This window comes from Heterodontus francisci, chromosome 17, assembly GCF_036365525.1.
Source record: "Heterodontus francisci isolate sHetFra1 chromosome 17, sHetFra1.hap1, whole genome shotgun sequence".
Lineage (NCBI taxonomy): Eukaryota > Metazoa > Chordata > Chondrichthyes > Heterodontiformes > Heterodontidae > Heterodontus > Heterodontus francisci.
Window position 1 is genome coordinate 47,336,003 of NC_090387.1, and position 23,762 is coordinate 47,359,764.

At 41.6% G+C, this 23,762-nt stretch overlaps 1 protein-coding gene across 1 annotated transcript in view; it reads right to left on the bottom strand.

Moving 5' to 3' along the window:
* itfg1 (integrin alpha FG-GAP repeat containing 1) overlaps window positions 1–23,762 on the bottom strand; it is a 296,337-nt gene that overhangs the window by 249,896 nt on the left and 22,679 nt on the right. Inside the window, exon 4 of the mRNA XM_068049376.1 lies at window positions 16,150–16,207. Coding sequence (XP_067905477.1) covers window positions 16,150–16,207 — 58 coding nt within the window. The remainder of the gene's footprint in view (window positions 1–16,149; window positions 16,208–23,762) is intronic.

Consider the following 23,762-nt stretch of genomic DNA (forward strand, 5'->3'; position numbering starts at 1 on the left):
CGTTGAGAAGTTGCTCTTGGCTGACATACGTTGTCCAGGCCTTGCTGCCGTAGAGCAAGGTACTGAGGACACAGGCTTGAAACATTGGACTTTAGTGTTTCGTGTCAGCACGTCATTTTCCCACACCCTCTTGGCCAGTCTGGACATAGCACCAGACGCCTTTCCCATGCGCTTGTTGATTTCTGCATCGACAGACAGGTTACTGTTGATAGTTGAGCCTAGGTAGGTGAACTCTTGAACCACTTCCAGAGTGTGGTCGCCGATACTGATGGATGGAGCATTTCTGACGTCCAGTCCCATGATGTTCGTTTTCTTGAGGCTGATTGTTAGGCTAAATTCGTTGCAGGCAGCCGCAAGCCTGTCAATGAGTCTCTGCAGACACACTTCCGTGTGGGATATTAATGCAGCATCGTCAGCAAAGAGAAGTTCCCTGATGAGAACTTGCCGTACTTTGGTCTTTGCTCTCAGACAGGCAAGGTTGAACAATCTGTCATCTGATCTTGTGTGGCGGAAAATTCCTTAAAACTTAAACACGTGAGACAGCAGCAGTGAGAAGAAGATCCCAAACAGTGTAGCTGCGAGAACACAGCTCTGTTTCACACAACTCAGGATGGGAAAGGGGTCTGACGAGGCACTGCTATGCTGAATTGTGCCTTTCATATCGTCATGGAATGATGATACTTAGTAACCTTGGTGGATGTCCGATCTTTGCTAGTAGTCTGAAGAGACCATGTCTGCTGATGAAATCAAAGGCTTTGGTGAGATCTATGAAGGCAACGTAGAGGGGCATCGTTATTCGCGGCATTTCTCCTGTAGCTGGCGAAGGGAGAACAGCACGTCAATGGTGGATCTCTCTGCTCGAAAGCCGCACTGTGCCTCAGGTTAGACATGCCCAGACAGCTTCTGGAGTCTGTTTAAAACAACTCGAGCTAAGGCTTCCCCCACTGTGCTGAACAGAGATTCCACGGTAGTTCTTGCAGTCACCACGGTCACCCTTGTGCTTATAGAGGGTGATGATATTGGCATCACGCATGTCGTGTGGTACTGCTCCCTTATCCCAGCACAGGCAAAGCAGTTCATGGAGTGCTGAGAGTGTAGCAGGCTTGGCACACTTGATTATTTCAGGGGTAATGCCATCCTTTCCAGGGGCTTTTCCGCTGGCTGGAGAATCTGGAGATACTGAGCTCCGATTTTGTTGGCTGTTCGTCCAGCTCATCCATGACTGGCAGAGACTGGGCTGCATTGAGGGCATTATCAGTGACATCATTTTCCCTGGAGTACAGTTCGAGGTAATGCTCCACCAAGCAGTCCCTTTGCTTCCTTTGGTCAGTGATCATTTCCCCTGATTTAGACTTGAGGGGGGCGATCTTCTTGATGGTTGGCCCAAAAGCTCTCTTAATGCCATCATACTTTCCTCTGATATTTCCGGTGTTGGAGGCCAGCTGAATACGACTGCATAGGTGTTGCCAGTAGTCATTTGCACAGCTGTTCTTTGCTTGGTGCTTCTGGCGGCTTTAAGTGCTAAGGATGTTAACTCACTGGAGGCTTTCTTGTAGTTAAGCAGTGAAGTGCGCTTAGTGGCTCTGAATGGTACCATCTCTTCAAAGTGAGATTGAAAGCAGTCTGCATTCTGCTTCTCATGTTTGCCAAAGGTGGTCATTGCTGAGTCATAGATGGCTTCTCTGATGTGGGCCCACTTGGTCTCTGCATCCCCTGCAGGAGTGTTTTGAAGGGCTTTTTCAAGCGAATTAAGAAACTTTTGTGACAGCTGTGGGTAAGAAATTTTGGTCGTGTTAATGCACGGGTGACCTTTCTGCTTGGAGTGTTGTTACATCTTTGGTTTGAGTCTAACTTTGCTGCACTCCAGGAAGTGACCGGTGTCGCAGTCCACACTGTGGAAGCTGCGTGTGATTTGAACACCGTTTATGGAGGCTCGCCTTGTGATGATGAGGTCCAGCTGGTGCCAAAGACGTGATCTTGGGTGCCTCCATGAAACCTGCTAACAGGGATTAGTTTGAAAGAATGAGTTGGTGATGCAGAGTTGTGGTAGATACACACTCCAGCAGTCTGTCCATTCTCATTCATCCTTCCAATGCCATAGCACCCAAGGCAGGAGGGCCCTGAGTCATGGTCAGCCCCAACTCTGCATTAAAGTCCCCCAGCAGGTACAAATGTTCAGTATTAGGAATGCTACTAATGATATTATGGGGTTCCTCGTAGAACTGGTCTTTAATTTCAGGTGGGGAGCAGAGTATTGGAGCATAGATGCTGAGTAGGTGTACTGGACCAGAGGCGGTGAGCAGTTGGATGGACAGTATGCGTTCCGAGCCATTTGTAGGTGGCTCTATCATGTTGAGCAAAGAGTTCTGATGGCGAAACCCACTCTAGGTTCTTCTGGATCCCTACCCTACCAGAAGAAGGTGTAGTCGTGCTCTCTTAGAGATCCGGTCGCAGGGAGGCTTGTCTCTCGAAGTGCTGCAACGTCCATATTGAGTCTACTGAGCTCGCTGTTAATGACGGCAGTCTTCCGAGAGTCATCAATTTGTGTAAGATCTTCCAGCAGGCCAGGACACATAGTTCTGACGTTCCAGCTTGCAAAACGAAGGGCTGGTACCTTCTTTCCTTTTTTTGTCGTGCTGTTTGGTGCGGTATGACAGTTCACTTGTCAGGCAATGACCCTGACCCTGGGACAGAACCTTTCTGGCTGCCCGGTTTGAGGCAGGCGGTAGCTGTCCAATGAGATGTGATGACCTCTCCCACCGACAAAGGCAACCCGTGGCGCCCAATCTCTACGCCAACTGAGCTGGACTTAAAACCCGCAACTGCTGCCTTCAGTGTTGTTTTGGTCGCTGTTAGGCGACTATGGAGTGACCTCTCCGTGGTGCATGCCTGGGCGGAATGTATGGAGGTTGTGAGTTGCCCAAACGTCAAAACCCCCCTCTTGGTCTTCCTACTTTTTTTATTATTCATTCATGGGATGTAGGCTTCACTGGCCAGGCCAGCATTTATTGCCCATCCCTAATTGCCCTACAGAAGGTGGTGGTGAGCTGCCTTCTTGAACCGCTGCAGCCCATTTGGGGTAGGTATACCCACAGTGCTGTTAGGAAGGGAGTTCCAGGATTTTGACCCAGCGAGAGTGAAGGAACAGCAATATAGTTCCAAGTCAGGATGGTGTGCGACTTGGAGGGGAACTTGCAGGTGGCGGTGTTCCCATGCATTTGCTGCCCTTGTCCTTCTATTTGGTAGAGGCCGCGGGTTTGGAAGGTGCTGTGTAAGGAACCTTGGTGCATTGCTGCAGTGCATCTTGTAGTGGGGTCCAAAGAAGTGCAGAGCACGACGTTTCGCACCGGTTTGGCTGCAGGAACTGCCGGAAACATGCCAAAGGTGGCACGTAACCGCCTGAGGGGTTCCGCTCCGGATTTTCTGTTAGGGTTTACTCCCTTAGCCTCTCCCAAGATGCCCACAAGACAGTGGAGTTGTGAGGGCCGCTGTTCAGGGATACAAGCTAACAAGTAAACTGTGCAATTTCATGGATGGAGTGGGAAGGGGGGAGGGGATGCGAGGGGGGGTGGGGGGGGAGGGGATGCGAAGGGGGGGGGAGGGGATGCGAGGGGGGGGGCAGAGAGGGGCAGAAGGGGGCAGGGAGGGGAGGGGTAGTCACAGTGGGGAGGGGAAACTCCGGGCTATTGAACCATATGGGCGATCACCTGGCCATGTCCTGCAGCACCCGTGCCCATGCCCAGTGGCACCGCACCTTTCCTCTGGAACCAGGAGCCCAGCTCCCGTGGCCTAATGCTGACTTGGCGTGGCCTGGCCGCGGCCTCCAGGATCAGCATCACCAGCAGCCGGAGCCGCTGCGGGGTCATGTCTATTTATTAATAATATTTATTAAGATAAACTTATGTCTAAAGACTTTATAATTTCTTATTTAACCTAAGCCTCCCTATGCACATACACATACATTCAAAAACTAACAATGGTTAACTGTTTTTTTATATAATAGGATTTCATAGGAATAAAGTAAGTAGCTGGGTTATAAGTCCTGGTCAGTTATGTTCCTGGTTGGTGAAGTGTCCCAGATTAGAACAATCAGATGCCACTTGGAGTCTCCAGGCGAATTCGACGAAACAGTCTTTTAATAGACAGGCATTCAAAGCACTTCGGTTTAAAGCCTGGCTACCCGACACGAACCCAACTAGACACGACAACACATGTCGGGTTTGGGCCGGGTCTATATTCCGAGTCCAGCATTCAGGCTCGGGTCGGGCTGGACAGTGCTGCTTCCGGGAAGTCATGGGATTAGGCTTACCCATGATTCCCCACAGCTCCATCTGCAGGAATAACCTACTGCCGGAACGGATGAAGGATATTCATGCCGGGTTTGGGTTGGCTGTGGCTGGGTCAGGCCCGTGTCGGCTTTTAATTTTCTCCCCAAGCCAGGCTTTACTTCAATTGCAACAGGTGTCACACAGTTCTTTAAACAAGGAATATAGCCACAGGTCTATGTGGATTCTAAAATCAGTTGTTTTTTCAGTAGAAACTTTACTGAGAATTCCAGCAAACACGAACAAATGACAGAGTCCCTCTTGAAAGCAAACGTTCTTTTTTATCCAGGGCGTTTATCTTTTTCGCCACTTACGCAATACAGAGCCTGAAGATAAATGTAGATTTTCCTGCAAAAAGAAATAGACAGCTTCTTCCTTCACAGCATGGTTTGCTGGACTCTAGTTCAAACTGGTTGAAGCCAGTCTTTATCCACAGTTAAAAGTTACAGTACACCATGTGACCTTCTCTCTCTCTCTCCTGCTGTAGCCTAGGAAACAGATGCAGCTGCTGGCACAGTGTGCTCAGTCTTAAAGGCACACTGTTTTTAACAGAGGAGAAAAAGAACTAGTTCTGTGACACCTCCTCCCAGGGTTAACACCATTGTTAAAATGCATTTCATTCCAATGCAAAAAATAGAAAAAGACACTTCAAACATTTTTGCACATTCATGACCCCATTCACTCCACTGATAATTTACAGAATTTGTCTTTGTACCATTGCCATTCATATAACTTAACATGATTAAATTTGTGACAAAGCGTCTGTGATAACGTTGTTTTTCCCCGAAATACGTACAATTTTCAAATGATAAGGCTGTAATAACAAACTACATCTAAATATTCCAGCATTTCAGTTTTTACATTTTTCCACAAATGTTAATGGGTTATGGTCAGTGTGTATTATCTTTATAGTCTTGGCAGAGATATACTTCGAAATGTTTGAGAGCCAGCAAAAGTCCTAATGTTTCTTTTTCCAGTGGAATACATTTTTTGATGGCAATTTCGTTTTCTTGAAAAGTACCCAACTGGCTTTCCTATGTCCAATTTGTCATCCTGCAATAGGACTGCACTAACCCCCAGGTCGCTAGCATCAATTGTTATATTAAAGGGCACAGCAAAATTTGCAGCAGCCAACACTGGTTCTTTAGTTAAGATTGCCGTTAGCTTTTCAAAAGGTGCATGGCATTCATCTGACCATACTACTTTGTTTTTTTTGTAGCAAACTGGTTAATGGAGCAGCCACAACACTAAACTTCTGTACAAATTTCCTCTAAAAACCGCACATCCCTAAAAAGCTCATTATCCCACATTTAGATTTAGGATAGGGAACTCCATTGAGGCTTCTACCTTTGCCATTTTTGGCAATACCTGTTCTTGCCTCACTATGTGTCCGAGTTAAGTTACTCTTCCATTTCCAAATTTATCACTAAGTCCACGGCTTGTAAATTTTTAAACAAAATTTTTAGCTGGTTTAAATGTTCTTGCAAGTGTTAATGTATATTAGTACATCATTCGAGATACAGTTGGGAACACTGGCTACCACCTGATTCATTAATCTTTGAAAAGTGGCTGGGGCATTTATTTATTTTTTTTAGCCCAAATGGCATCACCCAGCACTGATAAAGACTGTCAGGTGTTACAAAAGCTGATATCTCTTTGGCTCAAGGAGTCAAAGGAACTTGCCAATATCCCTTTAACAAGTTGATCTTGGTAAGAAACCTAGCACTGCCCACTCTGTTGATAGTCTTCTAAACGCAGAATTGGGTAGGAGTCTGCTAACGTTACTGAATTGACTTTTCTGTAGTCTACACAAAACAGGGTTGACCCATCAGGTTTAGGCATGAAAATGATTGGTGAACTCCAGCTGCTTTGACTAGGTTCGATCAAGTTGTTTTCCAGCATGTATTGGATTTCTGTTTTTACTTGGGCCTGTTTGTCTGGACTTAAGTGATAAGGATGTTGCTTTAAAGGAACAGTTCTCCCAATATCCACATCATGTGTAGTCAAGGTTGTACATCCAGGGTTATCCCTACAGACTCTTAGAAATGTTGTGCAAAGCCTGGTTAGGTCTTCACGTTGTTTTGCCTCTAAGTGCAAAAGCATGTTGTCCAATTTTCCTAGCCATTCTGTATTCGCTAGTCTAATAGTTGGAAGTTCAGTCTCAGAATTGCTCAGTCCTCCTTCTGCCTCATCCTCACTACTATCCTTTTCCTACTCAACAGTCCCGATTACCTAACATACCTGTACTGGCTTATCCTCCTCCCTGCGATAATATTGCTTTAAAACATTGACATGACACAAGCGGTTCTTCTTCCAGTGATGAGGGGTGTCAATCAAGTAATCTACCATACCCACTCTTTTAATCACTTTAGATGGGCCACTGAACCACGCTTTTAATTGCTCCCCCTGTAACGGTAACAACACCAATACTTCATCCCTTGTTTAAAAATTGCAGGTCTTTGCATTCTTGTCTGCCCATTTTTTTTATTAAATATTGGCTTGGGATGCTTTAAGGTGTTCCTGAGCCCTACAAAACTGCTTCATGTCCTTTGTAAGGCCTGGCCAGTAATAATGTTGACTAATATGTGATTTAGTCTTCCGAATCCCCCATGTCGTGCAAAAGGAATGTAATGTGCTAACATAATCTCTGGCAATATTTAACTGGTACCACTATCTGTTCGACAACTATCCGTAAGTCTATGAGGCAGTCTCCATTTCCTCCTCAAAACCCCATCTTTAATATAATAGCCTTCTGGAACTTCTTTCGCCTCAGCTTCTGTCAGAGCTGTCTGTGCCATTCTGTTTAACTCTGGATCAGCTTGCCGTGCTGCAATTATAGATGATCTGAAACATTTCATCATTTGCATTATCTAAATCCACAAATAAGATTTCAGATATTTGGCTATTTGTTTGTGGTGCCACTTTTACTTTTGACAATGGAACCCGTTTAGCCATTGCTCAGGTGACTACAGACGCAGGAAATATTCCTGGAGCTTGTTCCTGGAATTGTTCCGTTTCCCTAACTTCACTTGGTTCCTCTGTAATTATAGCAGAATCTGAAACTTTAGATCCAGCCAAATTATTTCCTAGGAATAGATCAATTCCCTCTACTGGCAAACTGTGGACAACTCCTACAGTTACCATCCCAGATATTAAGTCACTCTCTAGGTGTACTTTATATAAAAGGTATGGATATATACTCCCCACCAATTACATTAACTAAAACTTTAGCGGTCAAGGCGCTCTCTGGTGGAAACATTATACCTTTCTCTAGCAAGAGTGTTTGCATTGCTCCTGTACTCCTGAGTATAATGATAGGGTTTCCTGCCTCACTTACAGGATGTGGAGTTACATTCCCCTTTGACAAGAATTCATTATAACTTTTGGGTATTTTATGCTTAACCTCTACACTCACTTTAGGTTTTGTAACCGTTTTATAGCTGCCGTTAAAGCTACAGCCTGGTCTGCAGTATTCTCAGTCAGAGTTACTTTCTCTGCATTAGCTTTGTATACCCAACAAGTCCTACATGGCGATTTCCAGCATTCTGAATGAAGATGACCCGTTTTGTGGCAATGATAACACTTCGGCTTGTGAACCTCACTCCTACGCTCAGCACCTTCCTTTCTGGCCTGAGGAGATAATCCTTGGGCATTCCCAGCTGTTCCTTCTTGTCCCAGGCTACTTGCCTTCCTTTCACACTTCCACTTTCTAGCCATCTCGGGTTTATGGAGGTGACAGACAAAAGGTTTTGACTTATTCACAGGCTCAAAATCTACAGCAATTTCACCCGGTCAAATTCTACATATGCCTGCCCAGCCAATCTCCGTAAGTTCCGAAACTTCTGACGGTAAGCTTCAGGGACTAACTCATACTCAACAAGAATAGCCTTTTTTGTCAACTCATAATCTGCAGAAGCCTCTTCAGAAAGCATGGCATAAGCTTCATGAGCTCTGCCTATCAACCCGCTTTCCTTCGTCCATCTCATTTGGCTATTTTTTCCAAAAGATATGAAAAATGCCTCTACGTCCTTTTCCTCAAACCTAGGAAGAGCTTGTATGAATTTCAAAAGCTTTTCGCTGGGTCATGGGCTGAATTCAGATTCTTCCTGACCAGAACTTTCCCTGGTTTCAAGACTACCCCTTTGTCTTAGTTCCATCTCTTTTAACCTAAATTCCCTCTCTTCTCTTTCACTTTCTCTCTGAAGTTCAAGTTTTCTTATTGCTAATGCTTTCTTTTTCTTGTTCAAGTTTTCTTAATTGTTTTTCAGCCTCAAGTTCTTTTGTTTTTTAACTGAATTCTAGCCAATTCCACTGCATCGCTCTGTGACTTACTATCTTCTTCCAATTCCAGATGTTGGGTTATGTCAATTATCACTGCTTTTTGGCACCTGATTTCAACTCTAACCCCAATTTTGCTGCTAGTTCTTTTAGTTTATTCTTAAATGTGTCAAGCCACTGAGGGATACATTCTCCTCCCAGAAACTCTGCTGCAACTGCTAATGCCATTCCAATGAAACAGCGTTTACCCTTATATACACAAAAAAGCTGGTTCCTTTTACTTTTTCTCTTTCAAATTATTACTCCCCTTATAATTCACGTAATTGGCATTAGATTTGGATCCTGACAATTGAGTCTCCAATTAACATGATCTCAGGCGCAAGAGCAATCAATGTTATCCCAGAGACGAGCTCCCAATTAATATGTTACGAATGAGGTGGGAGCAATGCACTGTCAATTCAGTCCCAATACTCCACAGGTCCCAGCATAGTATTAAAGATTTCCCACCTTCAGAAAATTGGCCAAATTAAACATTTGAGTAACCCCCAGAACAAACAGACCAAACCAGTTATCTTTAGACAACAACTAATTAACTATTTATTAATAAACTAAATCGCAACACTATTAAGATAAACTTAAGTCTAAATAAGTTATAAAGTCTTTAATCAGCCTTCCCATGAACATACACATAAATTCAAAAACTAATAAAAACGGTGAACTGGTTTTTAAAAATAGTATTTCTTGGGAATAAAATAGATAGCTGGGTTCTAAGTCCTGGTGAGTTACGTTCCTGGTTGGTGAGGTGCCCCAGATTAGATCAGATGCCACTCGAAGTCTCCAGGCGAATTCGACGAAACAGTCTTTCGATAGGCATTTGAAGCACTTGGGTTGCAGCAGGCGTCATACAGTTCTGTTAACAAGGAGTATAGCCACAGGTCTATTTGGATTCTAAATTTGGTAGTTTTTTTAGTAGAAACTTTACTGAGAATTCCAGCAAACAGAAACAAATGACAGAGAGTCCCTCTTGAAAGCAAATGCTCATTTTTTTCCCCAGGGTTTTTCCTCTTCTTAGGCAATACAGTGCCTGAAGATAAATGTAGATTTTCCTGGTAAGAGAAATAGACAGCTCTACCTTCAAAGCATGCTTCGCTGAACTCTAGTTCAAATCGGTTGAAGCTAGTCTTTATCCACAGTGAAAAGATACAGTACACCATGTGACCTTCTCTCTCTCCTGCTGTGGCCTAGGAAACAGATGCAGCTGCTGGCACAGTGTGCTCAGTCTTAAAGGCACACTGTTTTTAACAGAGGAGAAAAAACAGCTCCGTGACAGGTTTTAAATTTCCTGATCATACATTATACCAGTAATTAACAATATTGTATTTGCTGCATGTTCATCGTGTTACACCCTTCAAAAATATATCAAATCCCTCTTTAGGACATAAAAATCATGATTAATAACTGGACAGTGGCTATTTGATTGACCAAACAGATAAATCAAAACTGGCAAAAAGGTACCAAGAGGAAAAGAGTAACCAAAGTGATCAAATTCCTCAATCCTTTCCCTACTGCTGCCATTTACAAATCAAGTACGACAAAAATCACACAGCAATTTTCTTCAAACTATTTCAATTACCATGTTACTTCCTAAATTTTTATGACATAATATGCATGTAAAGAGTGAGAATTAAAAAAAATCTGTCAACCTATTAGCTGTATGTAATATATAGAAGTGGAAAACAATATCAAAAGATTACTTAGCTGTTCATAACTTACACAGAAACGTTAATCTGTTGTCTGAGTTGTATATGAAAAAATTTAAGATTTTTTATAGACCTTGAATCAAAAATTTTGACCTAGGTTATTATGCCATACACATTATGCACAAAAACAGAGTTCCTGCCCACCACTGCAGCTTGCAGCTCAAAAGTTGAAACATATGAACTTAACCACTGGAAAATAACTGTCATATTTATTCTGAATCTGTGCTGTCTCTGCAGACAGAATGCCGTCAAACCAGACTTCAAAAGACACAAGAACAAACACTCAAATACTTCACTGCAAGCAGATTAATTTACTGTACCTGACTCAATAGACAAGAACCTTGTCACTGGGATGCACTTGCTGGTAGGCCATAACTACTGACTCTTTCTCACACTGGCCAGCTAAAGTACATTATAAAATGGCAAGTAACCGGAAGCTCAGGGTTGTGCTTACCGACTGAGGCGAAGTGCTCAGCAAAGCAATCACCCAATCTGTGACTGGTCTCCCCAATGCAGAGGAGACCATATGGTGAGCACTGAATACAGTATACTAAATTGAAGTACAAGAAATAAATCACTGTTATACCTGGAAGGAGTATCTGGGGCCCTAGACAGTAAGAAGGGAGGAGATGAAACAACAGGTTCTGCATCTCCTGCATTTGCATGGGAAGATGCCATGGGAAAGGGATGGGATATTGGATGTGATGGAAGAGCGAACTAGGGTGTTGTGGAGGGTATGGTCCTTTCGGAATGCTGAAACGGGAGCGGAAGATGTGTTTGATGGTGGCAGAAATGGGCGAAGATGATCCGTTGAATGCAGAGGCTGGTGAGGTGGAAGGTGAGGACAAGGGGGATTCCATCCTCTTATTGAAATCTGTCCTTTATACAAAATGTTTCAGAACATCAAAACAGAAGTCTGGTGGAAGAATAGCAGGCAGTGAGTTGGTATAGGCCACCTTTTCATGTGCTTAGCATACCTTTCTATATAGGCAGAGGTGAGGAATCAGAAAAGACTGCCTGGAGCATTTGGGTTACATTATTAACTTCTGAATTACTATGAGAAGTAACAGTGCAAATATAGTCTATTTGCAGCATATTTTTCCTACAAGAATAAAATTCGATATCGCTGTATTTTATTAGTATGAACATATATTAAAGAATAAGTATAAGTACATTTGATGGTTAACCCTTTTCTGCTGAATAAGAATATTATGTGGCTAGTATAATCAATGGTGTGACTAGAAGAATTAATACACGTGACTGCTCTCTGTACAAAAGCAGTGTCAGCTGTGGCTCAGTTGGTAGCATCCTCACCTCTGAGTCAGAGGTAATGGGTTCAAATCCACATCAGAGTATACAAAATGTATACAAAATTATAACGGGCATTGATAGGTTAGATAGGAAGAGACTTTTTCCTTTAGTGGAGGGGGCATAGATTTAAAGGTAAGGGGCAGGGGGTTTAGAGGGGATTTGAGGAAAATTTTTTTCACCCAAAGGGTGGTTGGAATCTGGAATACACTGCCTGAAGTGGTGGTAGAGGCAGGAACCCTCACAATATTTAATAATATTTAGATGAGCACTTGAAACGCCATAGCATACAAGCTACGGGCCAAGTGCTGGAAAATGGGACTAGAATAGTTAGGTACTTGATGGCCGGCATGGACACGATGGGCTGAAGGGCCTGTTTTTGTGCTGTATGACTCTATGACTCAGAAACTTGAGAACATAATCTAGGCTGACATCTCAGTGCAATACTGATGGAGTGTCGCACTGTTGGAGGTCTTTTAGATGGGACATTAACGGAGGTCCTGCCCTCCCATGTGGATGTAAAAGATCCCATGGCACTATTTTGAGCAACAGCAGGGGAATTCTCCCTAGTGTCCTGGCCAATATTTATCTCTCAACCAACACTAAAACAGATTAATTGATCATTATTATATTGTTGCTTGTTGGACCTTGCCTCGTGCAAATTGACTACTGCGTTTCCTAAATTACAACAGTGACTACACTTAATAAGGACCTCATTGGCTGCAAAGAAGTTTGGGATGTCCTCAGGTTGTGAAAGGAGATATATTTTTCTTTGTGCTTAATTTGCTTCAGATGTGAATTTTTAAAATCAATATTACTGCAGCTGCTCACTTGAACCAGTTTAAATGTATAGTCAGACAGGTATTACATTAGTACCCAACATAAGAAAAGGCCATCAGGTTCATGTCCACCCACGAACAGTTTTTAGTTTCCATCAATGCTGATCGTTAAGTAACATACACCTCACTAGCACCCTTCCGCATTTCTGCATGAAGGGAGCATGATATGAATGCGATTTGTTGTTTATAAAATGTGCTTCCAAATACATTATATAGTGCACATTTACATTCAAATTTACAGGTTTATTCTTCAATTCACACTTCCATGAAGTGCTTTTGGATATATTTCTATAAAGGTCCTATATAATGCAACTTGTTTAACACAAATTTGTCTGGAAATTGTATCTATTTAATATTACAGCATTTAATGTCATCTCACTATATTTATAATCTGGCATCATCGCTTTTTCATATCCTAATTTTTTTTCTCCAATAACTGTGTAACCAATCACCTATCAGTGCTCCATCACCAGACTGAGAGTTGATGGAGCTCACCCAACAGAAGTCTACTGCATTATAAGTTGAACATGACCACTGCTAGAACTACACATCACAAATACACAGCTTTTCATATAATTTTTTCTATTACTAGAATATCTCTCTGAATGTCACAATGGTGCACTGCAATCTATCAATTTTTGACTCGTTACCTGAATTTGTTACAATTCTTTTTCCATGTCATTATAAAAAAAAAAATCACGACTTCACTTGTTTCTTAAAAATATTCCCATTAAGTGTGACCGTGAACTGTTTAGCAAATTTATTGATTTGCAATTTGTCTTCAAGAACACAAAGAAGGGAGGCAAAGCGAGAATTGAAAATTGTCTTCAGTGAATTTTAAATACAGAAATGCAGCTGGGGTAGATGTGACTATACATGGCTGGCAGAATGTGGTGTGTTCGTTGATGTGTGATTTTATTGATTGATGCTGATGCACTGTAACAATTAAATTATTCAACTCTGATTTAATCTGGTCATTAAATTAATTATTCCACAAAAATTACTTGGTTGGCTTTATCTACAGCTATAGATTAGAAAAACAGACTATCCATCATTTTCTTCTTCCAAAACTTAAATTTATCACAGATTCTGTCTGTCCACTGTGTTTAAGATCGGTCAGTTTTTTGTAGTTCTTCCTGAATAGCCTGATGTTATATTTCGTAAACTGTAGGACTTAAACACCCATTGAAATAATTTTAATCTCTCTACTACTGCCATGTCCTTGAGAAGGGCAGGGCACTCTGGATCACAAATGTCTAAAGCAATGTCCACCAGTATTCAGTACCTAACTTTTCATTTCCTGGTCAGAATAACAATCTGCCACAAAAAGGCACTCTATTAGGCAGACCATTGAATAACTAGCAAAACTCTTCTTTAGCAGGCAGTCAACATAAATATCAATAATAATAATAAATATCCAGGCTTGAATTCAATTAAAACCTTTCAAAAGGGGTCCAATGTGAGAAGCACCACTATACCATAAACCATACAGATGTTTCCTTTTTAAAAAATGTTGTGTCAATTTTTAAAAAATGATTTATTACACAAGTGTGGATGCTAATCACTGCAATAAACTTAGAGTGAATATTGGCAAACTCAGAGCAAGCATAGGTATGCCCAGATTTTGGATCAAATAAAGGACAGCAAATACGGCCGGTCAATGAGGGAAAATGTTACACTGATTCGCACAATATTTTTGAACTAATGAAAATCTTCCTTCAAAAGAGTCAACAGGAAACCAAAGCTCTGCTAATATACTGAAGTTGTTGAGGTTAACGTCCCATTTATTTCAGCAAAAATAAAAAAAAGTTACTCGAAACCATAACCAATTTTGGCAACAGACAACTATTTAGCAATTCACTGATTCAAATTAACTAAAGTACTTTTGAATCATATTTATTATCTCTACTTCTTCAGTTCCTTCAGTTGGTATTTGGTCTTTTTCAAAATGCAATTTAAAATATGAAAATAACCATTATCATGTAAAAAATATATCTTCATCACAAAATGTCTACCACAAATGAAGTTAGCTTTTTGAACAGCCAGTAATTTTAAAATTGTACTTCCCTCACTCCCAGAATACATTTGACCTTCGTACAGGCTCATATGATTACCAACAATTAAACTTTATTACAAAAATGCTAATTTTTTTTCTGATGGAGAACAAAATCTAATTTGCTGCCGAACCAATTGAGAGAATTCTGGGATGGTACATTTTGGCTACTTTTTGGCTGGCAAAAATGACAAGCAAATAAATGCCCACCCAACTCACAAATACCTTAGTCATAAGCAATACTTATTTTATAAACTCACATATATAGCGTACTTTGTTTTCTTTTTAATAAAAGTTGGTAAACGATCTATATGTGAGTTAATAACTTTTCAGAAGAAGGGGAAAGAGGAGTAAGGCTTTACATTTGGAGTGCAACCTATATGCATATAAATATGGTAAGTTATAAGTTACAACCAGTAGCGAGAGCTAATATTAGAACAAGCAATTCGCCATTTCACATTTGGTGCTATTCTTACTATGAGAATTGCTTGAAGATTTACAAACAATTTTACAACAGATGCAAAGGTTAAAAGCAGTTACCTTCAGTACAAAAAATGATCACTAGCATGGATATTAAAGGGCCAGATAAAATTGTTATTTGTTAGGATGAGTTTCCTGTTTAGAACTAAGTACATTTCAACTGGTTACCATTTGCGCAATTTCTAAGGTTATTTTTAGCAGTCTCAGACCTAATTAATTCCACATGCCAACAGAGGCTAGGTATTTTTAGGCTCACCAGTGTAATGAAACAGGGGTTTCAAACAAAATCAGTGCGATTAACCCTCCATCTCTAGTCATTCTCAAATCCTATGATCAATGCATCACTTACACCACCGATATATTTTCGGTTTTAGGTCTCATTTATACGGCTTAAACTTCACATAATAATAAAAAGGGATAAAATGCTCAGAATTATTGACTTGGTCAACCCAATGACCAGGAAGTTCTTAGGCTTGGTCCTCCCAAAACCAAACAGAGCAGCAATACTTGTGCAGACGCAATCATGAAGAATGCCTAGGTCAGTAAGGTAGTGAAGTACTGAAAGGTAATCAAAAGGCAAGATCCACCAGAATGAATAGAAACTTCTAGCCTTTGTTTCAGGATTATTGTCTTAAATACATTTTGGAGAAGGGACATGTGGATATTTCATCATCTTCCCAAGTTACCATTTTGTTTTTCTTTCTGTTGTTACCCTTGATAAGCTTCTTTTTAATTCCCAGTAGATAAAATCACCACCATCCCCCTCCCATCCAACCCCAGATGAATTACTCATCATTACTTTTTGGTGTCTGGCAAATTTCCCCCAATATTTATACCAAATGAGGTAAAAGAAAAAGTCTGCAAAATTGTTAACACTTCTTGTCATATTTAGCCAGCTATAAAATAACATTTCACATTCCAAACTTGCCCAGCATATTGACGAGCAGAGCTGAGTAACTATTTTTGCACAAGGCAAATTAGAAAGGGGTGGTGGGAAGAAACAACTTGTTCAACCCCAAAATTAATGAAAATTAACAGGAGTGATCAAATGACACTGTTCATTATAGTCATTTTCAAATACAGGTTAAAACATAGAGAGTACTTACTCCAGTACTAGCGGTTCATCCAAAAAGCTGTCTTTTAAAATTGTAAAAAGTTTTGGATCTAAGAAAGAAAAACAATTAATTTACATACAACTAGCAGCTAGAAAACTCTTGTACAATACTAAATAGAGTTTTAGCATGATTTGCTAGAAATGAAGTCTACAAGTGTTAAAAGGTGTAAAAATCAGAAAGTTGAAATGAATATATAATGGACCACTGCCAAGAGCCTAGCTACAAAGACATTCATGCATCCCCAATATCAGCTGAGGCTCAGCGGTAACATTCTTGCCTATAAGTCAGAAGGTTGCGGCCTCAAGTCTCACTCTAGAGACTTGAGCACAAAATTTAGGACACTTCAGGGCAGTACTAAGGAAGTGCTACACTATTGGAGCTGCTTTCTTTTAGATGAGACATTATACCGAGGCCCTGTCTGCCTTCTCAGGTAGATACAAAAGATTCCAATGGATTATTTTAAAGAAGGGCAAGGGAGTTCTCCCTGTTGTCTGAGCCCATAGTTATTCCTGAGCCAGCATTAATAAGACAGATTACTTAATTATCTCACTGCAGCTTGTGGGACCTTCCATGCAGGTTGTTGGCCACGTTTCCTCAGTTAGAACAATAACTTCACTTAAAAAAAAAAATACTTTATTGGCTGTAAAGCGATGAGACATCCTGAGATCCTGAAAGATGCTATTGAAAAAAGTTCTTTGTCTTTCTAACTCTTAAGAAATAATGAGATTTATTCACTTTTGTGAGGAAACCCATGGCTGTAAAGCTCGTTTTTTTTTTAAAGACCCTGACAGAGGGAAATGAGAACTGAAAAAGAAATGGAAAGCAAAACTGAAACCGTAAGAACAACTTCAGGTTTCCAGAGAAACTGACACTGGTTAGAATCAGATAAAAGGAGACAGAAGTCCTCCCCAGAACAGTTGTATCAGGCAGGACTGGAGCACAGGCAAGCAGAAGAAAGTGAAGACTGAATCCAGGCGATGTTTCCGTTAGTTAAAGTAGCCGATTAACCAGACCCAGCCATACAGTGCGTAGGTTGTCACTGGAGGACTCGGATAAAGGGAAGACTACTAAATCCACGCCATCAAGACTGTCGTGAGCAGAGCTAAGGAGGATCTGGAGAAGTGAGCCTTGTGGTGAAGACTGCACCTGTGGAATTCGGATTGAGAGAGAGCTGCTGTCGGAAGAAGAACAGACACTAAATCCTTGAAGAAAGGAGTTGACAATCTGAGGAACTTCAGAGTTGTGCAGAACTGTACAACTGTAATTATTGCCATGTATGTTAGGTCGTCTGCCCAATGAAACTGTGAGACCCATCTCTGTCGTATCTGAAAGTTAAGGTGTAATTTGTAACATACACATATATTGACTATGATCTGTTCTTGCTTCATGTAAATTTATCTTGGTTTTAGTTTGAGTGAAGTAAAATTTATAAAAGTGAAACCTTGCACATTTGGTTTGGTTTCCCAAATTGAGATCAGCTGGTGGTGTTGCGACCAGGTGAGAAAGAGGTCTAAGGTTCCCTTTCAGCCTTCACCTGGTCTTACTGTAACAGGGTTTAATTTTAAACACACCATGTTCTAGCTCCCCCTTGGTGAATCTTTGTTCACCGCTTTCCAATTTTAAGGCAAAGAAACCAGCACAAACAGGCTTTCTTACGTTTAAAGAAGAAAAGTTGAAATTTAGTAAAAGGTAAACTTTAATTCGGTTGACGCCCACGGATACACGACGCGCTCATGCTAGCATGCATACGCGATAGACACATGCAAAAAGAGAAGAAAAATAAAGTGGAAAAGTTTGAGGCAATATCTGAAGAGTTGTTACGGTTCTTAGAGCTCACTGTAGAGTCCTTGATTGTAGGTAGATCTTTTCGTTGGGGCCCAGTATTCTTATTAAACCTTGTTCACTGTAGCAGACTTTTCTCCCTTGGGGTACATGTGTCTTCAGTGAGTTTTGGAGCTCCGTGAGAAAAAGACGGGAGCAGACAGACAGAAGAGAGGAGGTCTGCTTCAGTCCAGGAGCATTCTGTTTTCTGCAGGCTCTCCGTTCAAACTGAACAATTCAGAAACCCCCAGGTTGCCAAGCCGGTTAATCATGTGACTAACTGGTCTGACCATGTCTTGGCTCTGTGTATTGTATCATCTTCGCAGGGAATGGAATGCGCTTCCCTGTCTTCAATTTCTGTAACAGGCCTTCTCTTCTTCCCAGGAACAATTTGAAATTTAATGTCCATGGGCGAAATTAATATGCCTCATTCTTAGCAGGTGGGGGCCTGCACGACAGTGGATTTGATTCTTTCCATTAGGATTCCTGTGGAGACCACCAACTAACAAAACTGGGGGCTCATCTGGGATTTGGTTCCATGATGATGCTGTAAACTGGTTCACTGGCATTTTCCAGAGTTTAATCAAACAAGATTTCACATTTACTTTGCCTGGGTTCAGTGGGAAATCAATGCAAGTACCATCAATGTACAAGAATTTGTTAAGAGGGAAGATATAACTCTCAGTATATTACAGCAGTTAAGGTCAATTTGGTTGTGATATCAGGACACGTGGGGATTAGTGTAAGCCCAGGGGCTAAAAAACCCCCCAGATAATACAAGAAGTGGTTCCTTGCCTTAAGCTGGTGAAAGAAGAGGTTGTTTCTGCTAGTGTTCAAGTGGAGCTAGCCAAAATTAAGTTAGAGAAGCTGCGCTTGGAAAGAACAAAAGTGTCACGCAAACCCCCCCACCTGCCATGACTGAGGCACACGTGATTTCGGCACATGAACATTACAACTTAAAATTGCAAACCCCTGACTGGAAAGATATTTGCATAGTAACTACTAAAGTTGGAACAAGGGACAAAGGACCATGCCCTGACCTATTCAACCAACAATGGACTTTTGATTACCAGACACTGAAGGTGGGGGGTGCTAGCACTGCAGGTTGACAGCCATGATAGCAGAATCCGAAAACACAGATGATGTGGTCAGGCCAGTTTTAGTCACATGACTAGCTGGCTGTTGAGATTTGAACTCAGAAAGCCGTGTGCTCCTGGTTGGAACAGAACCTCCTCTCCAGTCCTGCCTGCCTCCATCTCTTTCCCATGGAACTGAATCTTGTGGAAACACGTGAACCTCAAAAGAGAGAAAAGTCTCCTACGTGAACTAGGTTTAAGAACATTGGACCCCGATGAACAGCAAGACTACCCACAATCATAGAGTCATACAGCTTAGAAACAGGCCCTTTGGCCCACTGCGTCCATGCCGACTATAATGCCTATCTATACTAATCCCATCTGCCTGCATTAATTCCATATCCCTCTACGCCTTGCTCATTCAAGTACCTGTTCGGATGCCTCTTAAATGTCGCTACTGTTCCTGCCTCCACCACCTCCTCTGGCAGCTCATTCCAGATACCCACTATTCTTGGTGTGAAAAATTTACCCCTTTGATCCCCTTTAAATGTCCTTCCTCTCACCTTAAATCTATGCCCACTAGTTTTAGTCACCCCTACCATGGCAAACAGACTCTGGCTATCTATCCTATCTATGCCTCTCATAATTTTATATACCTCTATCATGTCCCCTCTCAGCCTCCTTCGCTCCAGCGAAAACAGACCCAGCCTATCCAATCTCTCTTTATACCTCAAGACCTCCAAACCAGGCAACATCCTTGTGAATCTTTTCTGCAACCTCTCTAGTTTAATCACATCTTTCCTGTCGTGCGGAGACCAGAACTGCACACATTACTCCAAGTGCGGCCTACCCAACGTTATGTACAACTGTAACATGACGTCCCAACTCTTGTACTCAATGCCTCAGCCGATGAAGGCAAGCATGCCATATGCCTTCTTCACCACCCTGTCTACCTGTGTTGCCACTTTCAGGGAACTATGTACTTGCACCCCAAGGTCTCTCTGCTCAACAACACTCCCCAGGGCCCTGCCATTCACTGTATATGTCCTGCCCTGGTTTAACTTCTGAAAATGCATCACTTCACACTTGTCTGCGTTAAATTCCATTTGCCACTCCCTTGCCCACTTTCCCAGTTGATCTACATCCTGTTGAACCTTAGACAACCTTCTGCACTGCCCACTATACCACCAATTTTGGTGTCATCTGCAAACTTACTAATCATGCCCCTTATATATTAATGACTTGGATGTGAATGTATGACAAACAACAGAGGGCCCATCATGTGAGTTTGAAGCTCAGTAAACAAGAAACTCTTCTGATATTGCCTCAAACCCCTCTCTATTTTCCTCTCCCCTTTTCTGTCCCTATTTGCATGTGTATATCGCGTGTACATGCAAGTGTGGGCACGTCGTATATCCATAGGCGTCAACTGCTTAAGTCTAAGTTATAATAAACTTCACTTTTCTCCTTTAAACCTGAGAAAACCTGGTGAGTTGATTTATTTGCCTTATAATTGGAAAGCTGTGACTAGGATTCACAAAAGGGGGAGCTCAAAACACTGTTTAAAAATAAAACCCTGTTACAATTGACCAGGTGAAGACTGTAACAGACCCCTAGACATCTTTCTCACCTGGTCATAACAAAAAGAAAGAGAAAAAGAGAGGAAAGAGAAAAAGACTGTTTATATTTGAAATTTGAAGTGAGAAAACTTGAATTTAAACTGCAAAGGATAAAACTGGATAGGGATGAGAAAAAAAAGAACAAGAAATGCAAAAATTGACATTAGACCACGAAGTGAAAATTGAAAGGCTGAAAGCCAGTGGGCGTGCATTGGGGTGAAAATTGAAGATGACCCAGATGAAACTCCTTGTAGTTTTGATTTGGCAAAGAATATACACTTGGTACTTAAATTTAGTGAGGAAGTAGAAATGTACTTTGAAATATTTGAGAAAATTGTCATGAATCTGGAGTGGCCTGAACCATCTTGTTCAATGTTCCTACAGTGTTTTCACAGAGAAGCTTTGGAGGCATACTCATCTCTTTCAGATGAACACTCAACAATATGACAGAGTAAAGACAGCTATTCTTAACGCCCATGAGTTGGTACCAGAGGCTTACAGACAAAGAAAATCAGGAATTTAAAAAAAGAAACGGCCAGACATCTACGGAATTTGCCCGAGAGAAGGAAATTGTGTTTGATAGTGGTATAGATCAATGAAGTTTGTGCAAGATATTGAGACCTCAGGGAGGTAATTCTGATGGAAGAATTCAAAAACAGCTTCCCTTCAGGAATAAGGTTCCACCTGGAGGGACATAAAGTTAATGGCAGATAATTACGAGTTGACCCATAAAAGCAGGAGTTACAAGCCCCAGTTTAGAAACTTTCAGAGAATTTGGAGAGATAAGACGGTTGATAATGAAGAGATCTGGTTCTACGGAGAAAGATGACAAAAGTAAAGACACAGACACACCTTAGGTTAGTAAAAGAGAAAGCCAGGAGGAAAGGTTTGGTCTGAGGGGCCTGACAGTCTATTTCTGTCATAAGAAAGGACATGTGAAGGCTGAGTATTGGAAGTGGAAAAACAAGCCTGTTGCATGTATACAGATTAAGGGGGTTTCCCCAGGAAATACTATCTTAGCGGGCAACATTCATGTCAAGCAGATAGTTACTCCTGCGTTCACTGATACAGCCAATTGTTATTCGTAGAGATACAGGGATAGCAGAATCAAATGTTGGCAGGTGACATGAAATTCTTCCCCAGTAGATCACTCAACGCGAAGGGGTTAATCCAAGGGAGAGATAGAATCTATTTATCTGATTTGTTGGGGGGCTTAATTTAAAATGTGACTTGGTTCCTGGTCCTCTTACTGTTGGGGTTGTTCCTAGTTTTCCCATTGAGGGTGCAGATTTTCTGCCAGGAAATTACTCCAGTAGTTTTGGAAAAGCCAGCTGAGGTTGCTGAAACTGAGGTTCTGCAGAAGGAATTTCCTGGAATATTCCCAGATTGCGTTGTAAATAGATCCCAGGCTCATAGGGTTAAACAAGACAAGATGGATTCAGTTGTTGGAGAGGACAATTTGGATATCTGGTTGATTGTAACTTTTTTCGAGGATCTGGCTGGAGATGTTGGTGGCAAAGGCTCCAAGGCTAACAATGGTGAATTGTTTTGCAGATCTTGTTTAACTGAAGCACAACAGGCAGACCCCGAACTGAGAAGTTTGTCTCAGACAGCGTGTTCTGAAGCAGAGGTTGAAAAGTTCTGAGAGTGCTATTATCTCAAGGATGACATTTTCATGAGGGAGACCTCCCCAGAGGCCCGCTGATGAGGATTGGGTTCCATCAAATTGTTGTCTCTCCTTGCTACTGCAATGAAATTGTGAGAATTACCCATGAGATTCCAGTTGCAGGTCATTTGGCTATTCGGAAGAGGCAGATTAAGGTAATGACACATTTTTACTAGCCGAAGCTGCACAGGGATGTGGTTGACTTCTGCAAGACATGTCACACATATCAGATGATTGGGAAGCCACAGCTTTTGATTAAGACAGCCCCATTAATACCGATACCTGCATTTGATGAACCATTTAGTAGGGTCCTTGTGGATTGTGTTGGACCCTTACATACAATTAAATCAAGTCATAAGCATCCCCTGACTATCATGGGTTTCTTCACCCGATTTCCAGAGGCAGTACCACTGAAGAAGATCACAGCAAAAGTTTGTGATTGAAAGGCTGGTCCAGTTTTTCCACTAGGTATGGCTTGCCAAAAGAAATTCAGCCTGACCAGGGATCACATTTCATTTCAGGTATATTTCAGGTGGTCATGTGTACTTTGGGAGTGAAGCGGCTCAAGTCATTTACTTACCATCCACAGTCACAAGGTGCTTTGGAGAGGTATTACCAAAGCCTGAAGGGCATGATTAAAGCCTATTCTTTGAGTATCCCCATGATTGGGATAAAGGGGCATAATTTTTGTTATTTGCAACCAGGAACGCACCAAATGAGTCTACTGGAAACAGTTCCTTCAAATTGGTCTATGCGCATGAGGTGAAGGGTCCTCTTAAACTCATTAAGGAGGGAGCTTTGGCACAGGAGGAAGAAACTACCCTCTTAGACCATGTATCAGAGTTTCAAGAGAGATCCTCAAAGCTTGTAAGATGGCCAGAAAACATCTTAAGGTTTCTCAGCAGGTGATGGATTCCCAAGTGGATTGAACAGCTAAGGCATGTAGTTTTCAATCCAGAGATAAGGTGCTAGTTTAGGTGAACCATTGAAAGCTAGATTTAGCGGACCTTACTTCATCAAAAGAAAACTCAGAGAGGCGAACGATTTGAATAGTACCCCAGACAGACAGAAAAATCAAAGGATCTGTCTTGTGAATATGCTGAAGAGATATTATGATCGTGAGCATAGGTCAGCCACTAGATGAGGTGGTAGAGAAGGTAGATGGTAATACTGGTGCACGTGATAAACCAAATGATGAGCCTGAGACTGAGTGTTCCCAGATTGAACCTCCTGTGGTGAAACTGGCAAATAAGGGTGTCAGAGGGTCTGAATGAGATGTTACGTCTAACTGAGCATCAGAGGAAAGATATCACTGACATATTGAGGGAGTATAAGCAGATAAGCCAGGTTGCACTTTTCTGGCTATTCATGTGGTTAAACAAAACTCCTCCAGACTTAATTCCAGTAAATTGGCTGAAGTCA